Source organism: Protopterus annectens, chromosome 16.part0 (genome assembly GCF_019279795.1).
Source record: "Protopterus annectens isolate FY-2018-M chromosome 16.part0, PAN1.0, whole genome shotgun sequence".
NCBI classification, from domain to species: Eukaryota; Metazoa; Chordata; order Ceratodontiformes; family Protopteridae; genus Protopterus; species Protopterus annectens.
In genome coordinates this window covers 17,706,923-17,724,720 of record NC_056750.1, presented here as the reverse complement: position 1 = coordinate 17,724,720, position 17,798 = coordinate 17,706,923, and the positions used below count along the sequence as shown (strand labels likewise).

The 17,798-nt window shown below is 44.8% G+C and overlaps 1 protein-coding gene across 1 annotated transcript in view; it reads left to right on the top strand.

The window, feature by feature from the left end:
• The window catches only part of GTF3C5 (general transcription factor IIIC subunit 5), a 761,534-nt gene extending 743,982 nt beyond the window's left edge, over positions 1-17,552 (top strand). The window contains exon 12 of the mRNA XM_044058829.1: positions 16,548-17,552. Within this exon, the coding sequence (XP_043914764.1) occupies positions 16,548-16,693 (146 nt within the window). The 3' untranslated portion in view covers positions 16,694-17,552. The remainder of the gene's footprint in view (positions 1-16,547) is intronic.
• Positions 17,553-17,798: the final 246 nt, after the last annotated feature.

Here is a 17,798-nt window from a genome sequence, read left to right as displayed (position 1 = left end):
TCTGTCAGAAATATTGGGTGAATAAATGGATGTAAGTAAGGAAATTATTTTTTTCTTTTTACCTTGAATACAGGATCTGAATTGTGTAGACATCATAAGGACTTGTTGCATTTAATTCTGGTGGCTGCTAAAAAAAGCAATTACTGGAAAATGTAAATCAGTCTAAATCAACTGTATTTGAAGTATTGAAAATTGTATCAGAGATAAAAGAACTGGAAGTGGGATATTTAGAAAAGTGTAGGAGCAAATTACATTGTAATGGAAACTGTAGGAACAACAATACATGCAGAATAATGCTTTGGAGAAGGAGTGTGGCTTAAGGGAAGGCAGGAATTGATCATTTTATGTAATGCTGAATTGATGATATTTTATGTATAATGTTTGCAGTTGGTAATGTTAGTATGGGGTAATGTTCTTTGTGTTTCACTGTTGCAGGCATCACACTTGAGTTATCTGCCTACAGGTAGCCCTCAGTCGGCCCAAATACCAGAGACTTAATATTTCTGCGTCGGTTGCTGTCGCTTCAGGACTGACGTCAGGTCGTCAAGGGTATAAAAGCAGGCAGCCAACACCATTACATCAATCTTTCTTGCTGAGGAGACCGAAGCAGAAGCAGTTCGCATGAGTGCCAGTCAGCCGCTACCTGAGTTTTCGTTTCTGAATTGAATCATCCTGAAGTCTTCTAAAGCGAAGTACCCCACTGGGGATCCATTTTTCTTGCTCCAACTAATGTCAAATAAAGTTAAGAATTGTCTCACCTCTGGAAAGCAAATACCACACTGAGATTTCCATTCTTAACTGTGTCACCTCTTTAAGCCCAGACCACGATGTACCTCTCTGTCGGTTTTGTGCTTTGTTCAACGCCCGAACTATTAGTTGTCGGCCCTTATTGTTGCTAAATACGTTTGCTCTTGATCGCCGTATTCCAAAATTGCTTCGGTAAGCCATCCAACTACCGACCTTTTGAAAAAATGTAAGGATAAAGACAGAGACAGACCGCACAGGTCCAACACTGCCGACGACGCTTACATTAAGCTAGTCGCCAGTTCGCCGGTATCCAGTGAGTTGCTTTTGCAACCCTTGATGCCCGCTTTGATGGATTCACAGGCCACTACCGAGACCCTTTCGAAGTCTGGTATGCCGCGAGACTCTTCTTTGACTACAGAACCTGCGGATGTCTCTACCTTGGATGGGTCCAGAGCTGCTGTGCAGGCACTGGCTTCCGAGTAAGTTCTTCGCACTACCGATATTTGACACAAACCGACTTTGTTTGCGTCTTCGGTTCTGTCTAAAGCTACAGAGTTTCTAAGGCCAAGAGTACGAGCTACGCCTAAAAAACCGACCCAGACTCAAGCACCTGCTTCTTTTCCACAACATCAAATGCTTAAAATGACAGAATACCTGATTATGCTGATTAGGGAAAGCCAGCCTTCCCCTGCTAAGAGAAAAAGAGTTCTGTCCCCAGCAGCTCTAACAGACCAAGAGTCCAATAACTCTGATATTTCTGAATATGAAGGCATGCTGCTATCTGCTTATGAGGATTCAGATGCAGAGGAATCCTTTCCCTCTGCTTCCCCTCCAGAGGAATTTTCTTTAGGTGAAACTCTACATACTTGTAACAGAGCATTTCCACTGGGAATGCCAAGATTATCCTCAGTCCAGAAAAGAGACTCCGAGAAGTTTTAGATTTCCCACAACATAGAACTTTAGCAATACCTCCAGTTCTGGATGTTGTGGATGATGTCTTTATGGAATCCAATCTAACTCCTGATAATTTACCCCCTGCTCCAAGGAAACCAGACAGGTACTACAGAGTCCCTGACTCTCACAAATTTCTTTTCAAAAATCCTGCTGCTGACCCAGAGGTAATTTCCCAGGGGCCTAAAGGTTTAAAAGCAGAATCCCACCCCTTCGGACAGGGATTCCCAAGATTTAGACAGATGGGGTAAAAAAGTATACACATCTACAAATCTAGCCATTAGGGCATTCAATTGCCACATTCACATGCTGAAATGCCAGCAACATATTATGGAACTTATTAAGCAAAAATGATCTACCTTTACAGACTGTGCAGAAAATAAAGAATTACAAGAGCTTATACATTCTGCAAGCCAAGTCAGCAAGCATACTTTGCAATGTGGCTTTGACGCCCTAGAAGCATCTTGCAGGGCAGCAGTCACTGGTTCTGTACTGAGAAGGCATGCTTGGCTTGAGGAGCAGACCTTGCCAGACCATGTTAAATCAAAATTACTAGATGCTCCTTTATACAAGGACAATCTGTTTGGCACCAAAGCAGAAGAGGTTCTTAAAAAGATGGAAGAAAAAGCTAAATCTATGCAGACAGTCAAAGATTATTTGCAAGTGCAGCCTCATAGTTTCAGTAGGCATTGTCCCTCGAAGCATTGGTCCTTTCCATCCCCCTCAAGGCCAACTCAGACTAGACTCAGGGGAAACAGACCCCCTAGATTACAGTCTCAGGGTATGCAGAGATCTAAGCAATGGAGTGCACCCACTTCAAAAACAGGGAGTGCTAAGCCACCCCCTTACAGAAGGAATTCACAATGACTTTTCAACTCCACTCCTCACCTCTGCCCAACTGCTCGTGCCCCAAGGAGGAAAACTTGCCCATCATGCAGAAAACTGGACCTCCATCACCAAAGACCGATGGGTCCTCAACATTATATCCCAGGGGTACAAATTTTACTTCCACTCACTGCCAACCCCAAAAGGGTTCCCAGACCTTCCTCCAAACCAGTGGGCAGAGGCACAAAACTAAGTTCAATCCCTGCTCTCCATAAGGGCAGTTCAGCCTGTTCCTGCAGAACAGATAGGTCAAGGGTTCTATTCCCGACTTTTCCTGGTACCCAGAAAAGAGGGCACTTGGCGCCCAATACTAGATCTTTCCATTCTAAACACCTTCCTGGTGGTACCAAAATTCAAAATGCTGACCCTTCAGCAGCTTCTTCCTATGCTGTCCAAAGATGCCTGGTTAGCCACCCTAGACGTAAAAGAAGCCTGTCTGCACATCCCTATCAGGGACTCATGCAGGAAATACCTACATTTCAGGGCAGGATCTATGCATTATCAGTTCTCTGCGCAACCCTTTGGCTTAGCCGCTGCTCCCAGAGTATTCACAAAATGCCTGGCTCCAGCCATTGCCTATTGTAGACTGAGAAAAAAATCAAATTTACCCATACTTGGACGATTGCCTGATTCAGGCAGACAGGAAAGGCTGTTGCAGCACCTGCCATTTGTAAAGAACCTTCTAACCTCCCTGGGGTACACTATCAACGAAAAGAAATCAAAACTAGTCCCCAGTCAAAAAGATTTTATTCCTGGGAGCAAGCTTGGACACAGCATCCCAGATGGCATTCCTTACTCCAGAAAAACAAGCCTATCTGATAGGCTACTTCACTCAAATGGCCACCAGAACCCAGCTATTCACAAGGAAAATCCTTCAGGCCCTAGGGTTCATGGCCTCTTGCATTCTACTAATTCCATATGCCAGACTGTATATGAGGAAACTTCAGTGGTGCTTAAAATGTATTTTGTGCCAACATTCTCAGGACCTGGAAACAGTCATACCTGTCATACCTTGTCTAAGGCAGAGTTTCTTTGGTGGGCAGCAGCATGCAACCACAACAAGGGACTTCCCTTTACTCAACCCCAAGCTCCCCAGACCCTAACCACAGACGCATCAGACTGTGCCTGGGGGGCACACCTGGATGACAAGTGCATTCAGGGCCACTGGAGCCCAAGTCAAATTAATCTGCACATCAACCAACACTCTGACAGCTTTCAAATCCCTACTCTCACCAGGACCCCTGCTAATAAAAACAGACAACACCACTGTTTTGTGGTACATCAACAAGCAGGGGGGAACCCACTCTGCAAGCTAGCCATGGCCATATGAAACACGGCCTTGGACATGCATATTCATCTGCAAGCTCAATTCCTGCCAGGCAAACAAAACTCTATGGCAGACGACTTAAGCAGAAATCTCTTAGATCCACACGAGTGGCAATTAGACCACAGCACTTACAGCCTTCTAACATAGAAATGGGGGGCCCCAGAGGTGGACCTTTTTGCCTCCCCCTACAATCAAAAGCTCAGCAAATTCTGCACCAGGACACCTCTCAGCAGGGTCTGGAAAGTGGATGCCCTATCCTTCCAGTGGGTAAACCTCTCTATCTATGCATTTCCCCCCTGCCTCTTCTCACAAGAATACTACTCAAGATAAGACAGGACAGACCAAGGGCAATCCTGATTGCCCCGGACTGGCCATGCCAGCACTGGTACCCACTACTGCGCAGCCTGTCACTGGTGCCACCCTGGCACCTACCCCAGATTCCAGCCCTCCTCACTCAGCAGGAGGGAAAGATCTTGCATCCGCAACTGCAAACCCTGAAACTTGCAGCTTGGCTTATTCCTTGAATTATTCCCCAGTGATCAGCGTAAGCAAGCAGGTGCTGGACGTCATTCCTGAAGCCAGAAGACCCAATACAAGGAAAGTCTGTGCAGGTAAGTGGAAAAGGTATTGTTCCTGGATTCAGTCTAAAGGAGAGGACACAGCACTGTCCTCCTTACCTCTAATCCTGGTTACCTAGCAGATCTACTCCACAGAGGCCTATCCTTCTCCTCCATTAAGATCCATGCCTCTGCCATCTTGGCTCATTACAGCACTGAGCCACCTCTCTTCTCTCACCCTCTTATCAAACAATTCCTGAGAGGGGCAAACAACTTAAGGCCACAAAGGAGAGCCCCCACCCCTGCTTGGGAGTTTACCTTTGTACTGGAAAAGCTCACGTTCCCCCCCTTTGAGCCTGCAGTGTCAGCAGAGTTAAAATTCCTCTCTTGGAAAACAGCCTTGCTTCTAGCCATCAGTTCTGCTAGAAGAGTGTCTGAGCTACAAGCACTTATGGCTGTGGAACCATTCATTATTTTTCATGCTGACAGGGTCTCCCTCAGGGCTAACCCATCCTTTATGCCTAAAGTGGTGTCCAGTGTGGCTTTCAACCAATCTATCCATTTGCCAATCTTCTTCCCTAATCCTCAAAATGAAGGGGAAAGGATCCTGCCCTCCTTAGACGTGCACAGACAGCTCAGATTCTACCTTGATAGGACTAAGCCCTTCAGGAAATCTGACCAGTTACTAGTCAGTTTTGCACCAGGGGCAGAGGGCAAGGCCATTTCAAAACAATTTCCAAATAGATAGCACACTATATCCATTTCTGTTACAAACACCATGGGAAACCAACCCCTTAGGGGGTCAGAACACATTCCACTAGGGCAACGTCTACCTCTACAGCATTCCTTAGAGGAGTCCCTACCAGGAACATTCTGGAAGCTGCTACCTGGAGTTCTGTTCACACCTTCACCAAGCATAACCACCTGCCTATCTTTTCCAAATCCAGTGCTGGTTTTGCAACAGCAGTCCTGCAGGGCATACTAGCCAGCCCCAACTGCCTCCACCCATCCTTCAGCTTTGGGAATCAACCCAAGTGTGATGACTACAACAGTGAAACACGAAGAACATAGTACAGTTGTGTACACTTACCATAAATGTAGATGTTCAAGTGGATTCACTGTTGAAGTCCTGATTTCCCACGCTCCAGCCCCCTTGTCTCACTCCTTCTCCTCTCTGTGTCTATTGCTCACCCCTTACAGGGCTATTGGTATTTACTTTTTACTGGTGGTGTTTTTCCCACCATAACTTAGCTCCCTATTTGGGGGGCTCCTAACATTTGGGGCAAGAAAAACTTGTGTAATGACGTCAGCTGCCAGTTTTTATACCCCTGATGACCTGACGTCATTCGTGAATCGGCAGCAACTGACGCAGAAATACTAAGTGTCTGCTATTCGGGCCGACTGAGGGCTACCTGCAGGTAGATAACCCAAGCATGATGACTGCAACAGTGAATACACTCGAACATCTACATTTATGGTAAGTATACACAACTGTACTTTTTCATTTGGGTCTACTTCTGATTGTCGAAAACTCACTTTCTTGACAACCAGAAGATCGAAGCCATTTAAGTGAAAGTGCACTAAATCAAAAATGCACTTTCGCAAAAGCTGGTTCTCTGAAGCACATTACAGTGGGGATAAGGAAATATATCCTTTTCCCCACTGTAGTGCAATCTTAGAGTTAGTATATTTAAGTAGGGTGTGTGTGGGGGGTGCAGGGGGGCTTGCCCCCCTGCAAAATATTGTTTTAAGCAGTTTTGTTTTTTTCTGTTCGGAGAACCAGCTTTTGCAAAAGTGCACTTTCGATCTAATGCACTTTCGCTTTAATGGGTTTTGATGTTGCTTGTTCGAGATTGTGAGATTTCGATCAAGCAACATAGACCCTTTCTTTTATGTAAATGTATGTTTACCTATGTCTTTAAGTGATGATTCAAAAAAAGTACTGTTGCCTGCTACTCCCAAGCTCTGATTGTGTCTCTGCCACCCTAGAGGTTGGAATGCAGTGGGCTCTACAATTTATTATCTGTGACCCCTCCTGTGACTCAGCCAGAGCCCTGCCCCACTTACAAGCAACATTCTACTTTCATGCATTCTACTAGCCTCCACTAGGGAATGATCATGATGGTACATTCAACCATGCACATGTGTATGAGCGCACTTACAGGCATTAAAATATGCTGCTGTTTATACTCTTATTCAGTAGGAAGAATGCCACTGCTGGGTTGCATATCACCTCCTGTGCACAGATAATTGACTACAATAGTACTGAGTTTAAATTTTAAAATTTTTAAGCAAAGTTAATCATTCCTATTTCCTTCATTAAATTTCCTCTTAACAATTGCTAACGAAAGTGTAAAATGTTGGATGTATCAGCCTAATTTAAAGAAATATTGTGATGATGTGTTGATGACAGCCATTGACCATGTTGTAATTGTGGCCCTTGTGGGGGGCGTGTCAGTGCTGGCTCAGGCTAATCTTGAGCTTGTGTAAAAGCTTAACTTGGGCTCCTGTTCCTGCCATATAAATGAGCCAAGACGCCTAACTTCTGTGTCTTTTTTTTTCATTTGTTTGTTTTTAGTGTCTGATTCAGACTGAACCTCCACAGCACAGATAGCCCACCCGTCAGTGAAAACCTTTGGCTGTAGCTTATTGTTACTGTTGAAGTACCACCCTGACCCCATGTGTAAGAATGTGAAAAAGGGGTTGTGGGTGGATGAATGATACAGACTTGGATGTGCAGGCTTTGCTCTTCCTGTTAGGTCTGATCACATCAGGAAAATTCCATGGTTGGCTGGAGAAGCAGTGGGAGAGGTACTAGAGGTAGATTGCAAAGAAAATCTACATATCCTGGAAAAAGAAAGGTTGTGATCTGTTTGGTAACCACATATTACACTGTCTCTTGCAATTATTCTGTAGATTTAAAAAATTGAGATTTAGGGTTTGTATCTGTATCGATTCTGCAGGAAGTTGACAAGGAATGTGGCCACCGGCATTCCATCTGTGGGAGAAAAAAACCTTTGTAGGGTGGGGTGGGGGTGGCCTGAGGCATGCTTTATTTTTGTACTGAGCCTTGCTCTCGTGAGGTTTAAATCCACAGAGTCTCAGCGAAAAGTTATTTGAAGTATTTCAGGTTATATTCATTTGTTCTCTGTTGTGAGGTAGTGCTGTATAGTTTGGCGATTAAAGGTTGTAAGCTGGACACAGAACTGATCTGTTAGCAGTAGCAGTTAATGACAGAAAGTGAGAATACAGTATTGTGGCCATTGTTTCTGTGATGGTATGGAGAAGATAGTGTGTGTGTGAAAAATACATGTTGAAATGGCTATTGCTTTGGCTTTCTGTGGGTGAATGCTCAAATTTCCATGAAAACAAATGATTTTTTGCCTTTATTTTTGCTTTCTTCCTCATAAAGTTGTGTTTTTTGGGGGCAATATTTGAGGCCTGCAGTCATTAAACTAATGGCAAATATTTGAGTTTTAGACTCCATATCCGTCAGAAAATGCATGCTAATAACAACTGTCTTTTGGCTTTTCCCGGTTAGGGATTGCCACAGCGGAACTCCGGTCCGCTAATGATTGGCAGTCGATGTTTACGTGCTGGCTTGCCGGGCCTAACGCACAACCTTCAATGAAGGAACGCCCATTCATGCATGTCGACACACAGAAGACGCTCTAATTGAGAATCGAACGTGCAACGTCTAACTGTGAGGCGACAACGCTACCGCAGCACCAGAATGCATGCTAATGCACAAGCCTATTATTATGGCTGTTTTATAAATCTGTATAAGCACGGTTTTTAATTCTGTCCCTAATTTTGACACCCCCCACCATTAGTTTTTGACTTTCTGTCTGCTTATTGAGCTAAGAGGTTCAGATTGGCATGTTCAACTTCATCACATGCTGATACGTATGATACAGAGGGTGGCATCCTTTTGGGTGGAGGTACGTGTGCATCAAAACTGAGGGAATTTATACTGACATTGTTAATCAGTCATATGTGACGTGCTGGGGCAAAGAGAGCAGTGTGTGTATCTGTGAGTGAGGGAGTTAAATGATCAGTGACATATGATTTGCTGTGGACAGGGAGAGCAGTGTGTGTGTTTGTGTGTGAGGGAGATGTTCTTCGTGTTTCACTGTTGCAGTCGTCACATTTGGGTTATTTGCCTGCAGGTAGCCCTCAGCCGGCCTGAATACCAGAGTCTTAGATTCCTGCATCGGATGCTGTCTCTTCTTCCATGACGTCATGTAGTAAGGGGTATAAAACATGCAGCCGACACCATTACACCAGTCTTTCTTGCCGTACAGTGCCCGAAGCAGTTCTCAAGTGCTGGTCGGCCGACTCCTGAAATTTTCGTTTTCGAGTTTTAGAACCGAAGTCTTCATAAAAAGATAAGTACCCCTTTTGTGGATTCTCTTTCTTGCTCCAACCAATGTCAGTAAAAGTTAACAATTGTCTTACCTGTGGAAAGCAAATACCTCAAAGATTTTCAAGTCGTAATGTATTCCTTGCTTAGGTCCAGACCACGACATACCTCACTGTCTGTTTTGTGCCTTGTTCAATCTCTGAACTATTCGTCGTCGGGCTATTTTTGCAGCAAATTGTTTTGATACTCTGTATCAGTACTCCGAAATGGCTTAGTTAAGCCATCCGTCTACCGATCTTCCGAAAAAAATGTAAAGATAAAGACAGAGACAGGCCGCATAGGTCCAGAACTGCCAACGACACTTCCGTTAAGCTAGTTGCCAGTCCGCCGGTACTCAGTGAGGTGCTCTCGCAGCCCCTGATACCCGCTACTTCAGATTCGCAGGCCTCTACTGAGACCCATTCGGAGTCCGATATGCAGCAAGATGTTTCTTCGACTATGGAATGTGCGGATGTCTCTACCTTGGATGGGTCCTGAGCCGCTGTGCAGGCACCGGCTTCTGAGGGTGTATTGAGTCCTACAGATTTGCATGTTAAACCGACGCCATCTTCTTCATCTAGGCCTAAAATTCGCTCCATGCCTAGAAAACCGACATCGAAACCGCATGCTCAGGCCCATATGCCTAAAAAACAAATGCTTAGAATGGCTGAAGACCTTATTACTTTAATTAGGGGAAGCCACCCTTCCCCCTCTAAGAGACCTAGAACTGATTTTCCTTCTGATTCTTCTGATCAGGAAACTGATTCTTCTGTTCCTTCTGATTAACAGGATTTGTCCTTATCTACCTATGAGGATTCGGATGTAAAGGACTCTATTCCCTCTGCTTTTCCTCCAGAAGATTTTTCTTTTGGTGAAATCCTGCACACTCTTAGGGAACATTTCCGCTGGGAAAGCCAGGATTACTCTGATACCAAAAAGAGGCTTATGGAATTTTTACTCCTTCCTTAACACAGGCCTTTAGCTATCACTCCTGTTCTGGACATTGTAGATGATACTTTTAGAATCTAGCCTTTCCCCAGACACTTTGCGTCCAGCTCCCAGAAAACCTGACAGATATTACAGAGTACCTGACTCTCACAAGTTCCTCTTCAAGAATCCTACTGCGGATCCAGAGACCATTTTCCAAAGGAACCAAAGGCATTAAGGCTACTGCTGCCAAAAATCCTACCCCTTCTGATAGAGATTCTAGAGCCTTGGACAGATGGGGTAAGAAAGTATACACTTCTACTTTGGCCATTAGGGCTTTAAATTGCCAGTTTCATATGTTAAAGTACCAGCAGCATATTATGGGACTAATTAAACAGAAAATTATGTTGATTCCTGACTGTGCTGAACACAAAGAATTACAGGATTTAATGCATTCTGCTGAACAAGTTGGTAAACATACTTTGCAATGTGGTTTTGACTCTTTAGAAGCATCTTGCAGGGCTGCTACCACTGGGTCTGTACTTAGAAGGCATGCTTGGCTTAAAGAGCAAAACTTGCCAGATCATGTTAAAGCTAAATTACTGGATCCTCCCTTAAACCAAGACCGCCTGTTTGGCAACAAAGCAGAAGTTGTTCTCAAAAGGATGGAGGAAAAAGCTAAATCTATGCAAACTGTTAAAAGATTTCCTACAAGTACAGTAGACATTGACCTTTTAAGAACTGGTCCTTTCCAGTCTCTTCCAGGCCCTCTCAGTCCAAACCCAGGAACAGCAAACCACCTAAGTTACAGTCTCAGACTGCGCACAGATCTAAGCAGTGGGGGGGCTCCCAGTTCCAAAGCAGGGAGCAGTAAACCACCCCCTATGGAAAAATGGCACAATGACTTAACCTTAACCCTCAGAAGTCCTGCTCAAGTGCCTGCTCCCTTAGGAGAAAAGCTCGACTTGCATGAAAAAAACTGGGAACTCATTACCCAGGACAAATGGGTTTTAAATATAGTTTCCCAAGGATACAGATTCCACTTCCACTCCCTGCCTACCCCAAACGGTTGGCCAGACCTACCCCCACATCAGTGGGCGGAGGCCCAACAGCAGGTTCTCTCTCTTCTAAATATCAGGGCTATTCAACCTGTCCCAGCAGAATAAAGGGGACAAGGTTTTTATTCAAGACTTTTCCTGGTACCCAGAAAAGACAGCTCCTGGTGTCCTATCCTGGACCTCTCTATTCTGAACACCTTTCTGCTAATCCCAAAATTCAAGATGCTAACACTTCAACAGCTGCTTCCTATGCTAAGCAAAGAGGCCTGGTTGGCAACCTTAGACTTAAAGGAAGCTTACCTGCACATTCCAATAAGAGAATCTTGCAGGAAATACCTACGCTTCAGGGCAATTCTCTGCACTTCCCTTTGGCTTATCTACTACGCCCAGGGTATTCACAAAGTGTCTAGCTCCAGCAATTGCATTTTGCAGGCAGAGAAGTATTCAAATATACCCATACTTGGACGATTGTCTGATTCAGGCAGAAAGCCAGGACTTGCTATTTCAACATCTGGCATGTGTAAAGAAACTTCTGACCTCTCTGGGGTACACCATAAACGAAAAGAAATCTCACCTGGTACCCTGCCAACAGATTGTATTCTTGGGAGCAAGCTTCAACACAACTTCCCAGATGGCTTTCCTCACTCCAGAGAAACAAGTTTATCTGACAACTTACTTCAAAGTATTGGCCACAAAGACCCAGCTATCTGCAAGGAAAATTCTGCAAGCCCTGGGGTTCATGGCCGCTTGCATACTACTAATTTCATATGCAAGACTGCATATGAGGAAACTACAACGGTATCTAAAAAGCCTATGGTATCAACATTCTCAGGACCTGGAATCAATGATTCCTATCATTCTTTGTATAAAGACAGGGTTCCTTTGGTGGGCAGAGTCTTGCTACCACAACAAGGAGCTCCCTTTCACTCTACCCCCTGCCACCCAAACCATAACAACAGACGCATCAGACTATGCATGGGGGGCTCACTTGGCAGGGCTGTACATTCAGGGCAAATGGAACCCGAGACAGATGCACCTGCATATAAATCAAAAATAAATGTTAGCTGTACAGAATTCATTGGCAGCCTTCAAAGACCGCATTCTTCCAGGACAACTGTTGATAAAGACAGACAACACCACAGTCATGTGGTACATAAACAAGCAGGGGGGAACCCACTCATACCCTCTCTGCAGACTAGCCATGGCTCTGTGGAACACAGCATTGAGCTTCCAAGTGCACCTACAAGCTCATTTCCTGCCAGGCAAACTAAATTCACTGGCAGATGACTTAAGCAGAAATCTCATGGACCCACACGAATGGAAACTGGAACCAAAAATATTCGACCTCTTGAGGAACAAATTGGGGACTCCAGAGATAGACCTCTTTGCCTCCCCTCAGAACTACCAGTTGGACAAATACTGCACAAGGACTCCCCACACTCAAGCTTGGAAAGTGGATGCCCTGTCCTTTACCTGGGAAAGCCTGTCGGTTTATGCCTTTCCCCCTCTGCCTCCCCTCTCGAAGGTTCTGCTAAAGATCAAACAGGACAAGCCAAGGACAATACTGATTGCACCAGACTGGCCTTGCCAGCACTGTGGTACCCCCTCTTGTGCAGTATGACACTTCTGGAACCATGGCAACTGCCTCAGACCCCTTCCTTGCTGTCCCCAGACTGGCCTTGCCAGCACTGTGGTACCCCCTCTTGTGCAGTATGACACTTCTGGAACCATGGCAACTGCCTCAGACCCCTTCCTTGCTGTCCCAGCAAGAGGGACAGATTCTGCACCCTCAGCTTCTAACCATGAACCTTGCAGCCTGGCTAATTCCTTGAGCTCCCCAATAGCATCCCTCAGTAAGCAGGTGCTAGATGTCATTCTGGAGGCCAGGAGGCCTTGTACTAGAAAATCATATGCTGAAAAGTGGAAAAGATACTGTTCCTGGCGACAGACTCTGGGGATGGGCACAACAGTGCCCAGCTTACCTCATATTCTTCAATATTTAACAGAAATGCTCCACAAGGGCCTATCCTTCTCATCAGTTAAAATTCATGCCTCTGCCATTTCAGTTCATTATAATACTGAGCCACCCCTCTTCTCTCACCCTCTGCTAAAACAGTTCCTTAGAGGGGCCAAAAATTTAAGACCTCCCAAGAGAGCCCCTACTCCAGCCTGCAGCCTTAACTTTGTATTGGAAAAGCTCACTCTCCCTCCTTTTGAGCCAGCTGAAACAGCAGAGTTGAAATTCCTTTCTTGGAGAACAGCATTCCTTCTAGCCATCGCTTCAGCTAGAAGAGTGTCTGAATTACAGGCCCTCATGGCAGTGGAACCCTTCATTATCTTCCAAACAGACAGGGTTTCCCTCAGGACCAATCCTTCCTCTATGCCCAAGGTGGTGTCTAGTGTGGCCCTTAATCAGTCCATTCACTTACCTACTTTCTACCCTAATCCACAAAACAAAGGAGAATGAATAATGCACTCTCTGGACGTGCACAGAAAACTTAGATTCTATTTGGACAGGGCTAAGCCTCTCAGAAAATCTGAACAGCTGCTAGTTGGCTTTGCTGCAGGGGCAGAGGGGAAGGCCGTATCAAAGCAAACCATTTCCAAATGGATAGCCCATTGCATTTATTTTTGCTACAAGCACCAAGGAAAACCTACCCCACAGGGGATAACATCACATTCCACCAGGGCTGCATCTACCTCTGCAGCTTTTCTCAGAGGAGTCCCCCTACCAGGGATATCCTAGAAGCTGCTAACTGGAGCTCAGTACATACCTTCACCAAGCATTACCACATGCCTCTTTTTTTTAAATCCAGACCTGGGTTTGCCACTGCAGTTTTGCAAGGGCATAATAGCTGGCCCTAATGCTCTCTAACTTCCTCCTCTCTTCCTTAGCTTTGGGAATCAAACCAAATGTGATGACTGCAGCAGTGAAACATGAAGAACATAGTACAGATGTTCATCGTGTTACCCTGCTGCAGTCATCACAAGATCTGCGGTAGTCAGGGGCTGCGTCGGAGCCTCACTGAGGACTGGAGACTGGATCAGCTGAGGCCTCGGAATCTGGCTTAGGCCTGGGCTGCCTGTCCTTATCCCTGCATTTTTTGTGCACGCCGGTAGTCGGTTGCTCCGACGGCATGGTGTAGTTAAATTTCCTACCGAAATAGTGTCGTGCGAAATCAAAGCGTCTTTTAATAGTACGCTTATTAAACCTAGCACAAAACCGACAAGAAGTGACATCGTGGTCTGGGCCTAGGCAAGGTATGCAATAAGAATGAAAATCCTTATGAGGTATTTGCTTCCCACAAGAAATACAATTGTTAACTTTTTCTGACATCGGTCTGAGGCAAGAAAAGTTTCCCCAACGGGGTACATAGCTTTATAGAAGACTTCGGTCTGAAATTCTAATTCGAAAATCTCAGGCGTCGGCCGAACGGCACTTGTGAACTGCTTCTGCTTCGGGCACCGCGCGGCAAGAAAAACTGAAGAAAATGGCATCGGTTGCATTATATATAAAACCCTGGTGCACTGATGTCAGGGAAGAGGCGACAGCAACCAACGCCGGACCAAGACTTTGGAATTCCGGCCGACTGCGGGACCGCCTGACGACAGGATAACCCAAGTGTGATGACAGCAGCAGGGTGAACACTCGAACATCTACATTTATGGTAGGTACAAAACTGTACTTTGTGTACACTTACCATAAATGTAGATATTAGAGTGTATTTACTGTTGCAGTCCTGGTTACCCTCCCTCCAGCCCCCTGACTTCTCTTGGCTCTACCTTTCCTTCTTGTTTAGTATTTTTATGCTTTCTGGTGTATTTGCTTTTTGTTGGAGGTGCACCATAGCATATAATTGCATCCCATTGTGGGGACACCTGACGTCTGGGGCAAGAAAAACTGATGTAATGGTGTCGGCTGCATGTTTTATACCCCTGACGACCTGACGTCATGGAAGAAGAGACAGCATCCGACGCAGAAATCCAAGACTCTGGTATTTAGGCCGGCTGAGGGCTACCTGCAGGCAGATAACTCAAATGTGATGACTGCAACAGTGAATACACTCGAACATCTACATTTATGGTAAGTGTACACAACTGTACTTTTACACTGACACTGTTAAATGATCAGTGACATATGACGTACTGGGGACAAAGAGTGCAGTGTTTGTGAGTGAGGGAGTTTACACTGACACTGTTAAATGATCAGTGACATATGATGTACTGGGGACAGAAAGAGCAGTTTGTGTATCTGTGAGTGATGGAGTTTACACTGACACTGTTAAATGATCAGTGACGTGACATGCTGAGGACAAAGAGAGCAGTGTGTGTACCTGAGTGAGCAAGTTTGCACTGACACTGTTAAATGATCAGTGACATATGACGTATTGGGGACAGAGAGCAGTGTGTGTATGTGTGAGTGAGGGAATTTACACTGACACTGTTAAATGATCAGTGACGTGCCATACTGGGGACAAAGAGAGCAGTGTGTGTATCTGTGAATGAGGGAGTTTACACTGACACTGTTAAATGATCAGTGACGTGACGTGCTGGGGACAAAGAGAGCAGTGTGTGTACCTGAGTGAGCAAGTTTACACTGACACTGTTAAATGATCAGTGACATGAGACGTGCTGGGGACAAAGAGAGCAGTGCAGTGTTTGTGAGTGAGGGAGTTTACACTGACACTGTTAAATGATCAGTGACATGAGACGTGCTGGGGACAAAGAGAGCAGTGTGTGCATCTGTGAACAACAAGTTAAAATACATGGTTACTGTGTTTCACTTGCTGTACTTTCAGATAAATGCACTTCTCTTTTACTGTCCACTTAATGTGCTCCAGCTTGGTTCTTTAAGGATACTTGAGCCCCAAGCCCCAGACCCTTGGTTCAGTTCTTTCTCAAAAATCCCTGGCTTCCTCACCTCTGGTGTCCCTCATCAGATTTACATTCTTGTATTTTTGGAACTTGGAAACACCACAGCTGTTTCAGGATTTCTTCTGAAAGTTAAAATTAATACCTGTTGGAGTGCATCTTGTTTCCAGGCACACACCTCTGTGCACAAGACCGTGGTGACATTAATTACATCTTAAGCTAATGTGGGGACTTGTTCCATTCAGTATATTAGGGTCAGCAAAGCATGATGATTAATTTATTATAGCTACAAAGTGGTATAAGAAGTTAACAGTTTGATTTTCTAAAGTAGTCTGCATCTTGACCACTACTTTACAGCAGGAATGACATTTATGCAATAATTGTATTTTTGGAAGTCGTATAGCTCAGTTCTGGAATCATTACATTTGAGAACACACATTTGTAACAAAAATTATCCATAACTGTCTTCTTTGACAGCCAGCCACACAGCTGAAATGCATATCTGTGTGTGTGAATGGGGGGGGGGGTACCCTTCAGACCCAATTTACTAATTGAATCTACTTCGAGTTTGTTGCTTTTTGGAGAAAGACAGTTGCATCATGATTACTGTGATCTCAGAGACAATGTTCTTTCATTTTTTCAAAACAGATCCTTTACTTGCATTTAAACGTGCCTTGGACATTCGTACTGAATTGCACTACACCTGTTGGCAGTACATTTTATTTTAATGCTTGTTTCGTAGTCAAGTCCTTAACTGCCAGCCAATTTTGCATAATCATTTGTCAACAAAAAATGTAATTTTCTGATTTCTCCTCATTTAGCCTTGTTTTCCACTGAGTCCAAAGAAACAGCAGACAAAGAGCAGTTGAATTATGAGTCTGGAGAAGAGGAGGAGGAAGAGGAAGAGTACCAGCCATCAGATGGCAGCGAGAATGAAATGGAAACAGAGATTCTTGATTATATGTAAATAAAAAATAAATAGATGAACAAAGTCATCTTTTAATAGTTATTTATAATGTATCATAACTGACAGTTTTTGTACTCTCAAGTATAATAGGACGGTGTATTTTTTGGTTTTGCCTGTATTATTTTAAAATTAGTAAATTTTTACCAAACTCAGCGTCTTTTATCATGGTTGGGTAGGATTTCATAGTTGATCATCATAGATCCCAGGTTATAAGTTGTAATTCAGAATTATGCTGCTCAGTTGTTTTATTTCAGGAAGTTTCAGTAGCTGCATTCTCCTTTGTTGGCGAAATGTCACCTTTTAACTGGGTACCATCCTTGATAGGTGCCTACTATTGTAATATCTTTTCTTCCTCTCTCAGTATGGTTGTTTTTCTCTAAAGAGCCCACAGTTTGTTTCTGGTGCACGTGAACCCTTCTTCAGTGTATGCTGAGGAATTGCTTGCCACACTGGAGCATGGATACCTGGCATGCCAGGTATTTTCTGCTCCTCACACATTTCTTTTTCGACCATCACGTGTTGTAAATTTCACACAATGAGCATTTAAAGCAATTAAATAATCAAATATGTCCATGAAGCAGTCAGTTAATGATTCAGAAGCTGCACTGGCATTGTCTTTAATGCTTGGAGGAGTCTAAAGTGAAGCTCTCCTTTAAATGACCAGTCACTCAAACTTGCAGGGGAGAGAGATGCTTTTGGCTGCTCTCGCTGCTCACAGGATGGTTATGGTTGAGAGGATGCAGAGTGTGAATTTGTGCGGGCAGAGAGAGCGCAGAGTGTGGATGAGTGGGGGCTGAGAGAGCTCAGCGTGTGGATGAGTGGGGGCTGAGAGAGCTCAGGGCGCAGAGTGTGGATGGGTGGGGGTTGAGAGGGCGCAGAGTGTGGATGAGTGGGGGCAGAGAGGGCGCAGAGTTTGGATGAGTGGGGCTGAGGAGGCACAGAGTGTGGATGAGTGGGGGCTGAGGAGGTGCAGAGTGTGGATGAGTGGGGACTGAGGAGGCGCAGAGTGTGGATGACTGGGAGCTGAGAGGGTGCAGAATGTGGATGATTGGGGGCTGAGAGGGCACGCAGAGTGTGAATGAGTGGGGGCTGAGAGGACGCGCAG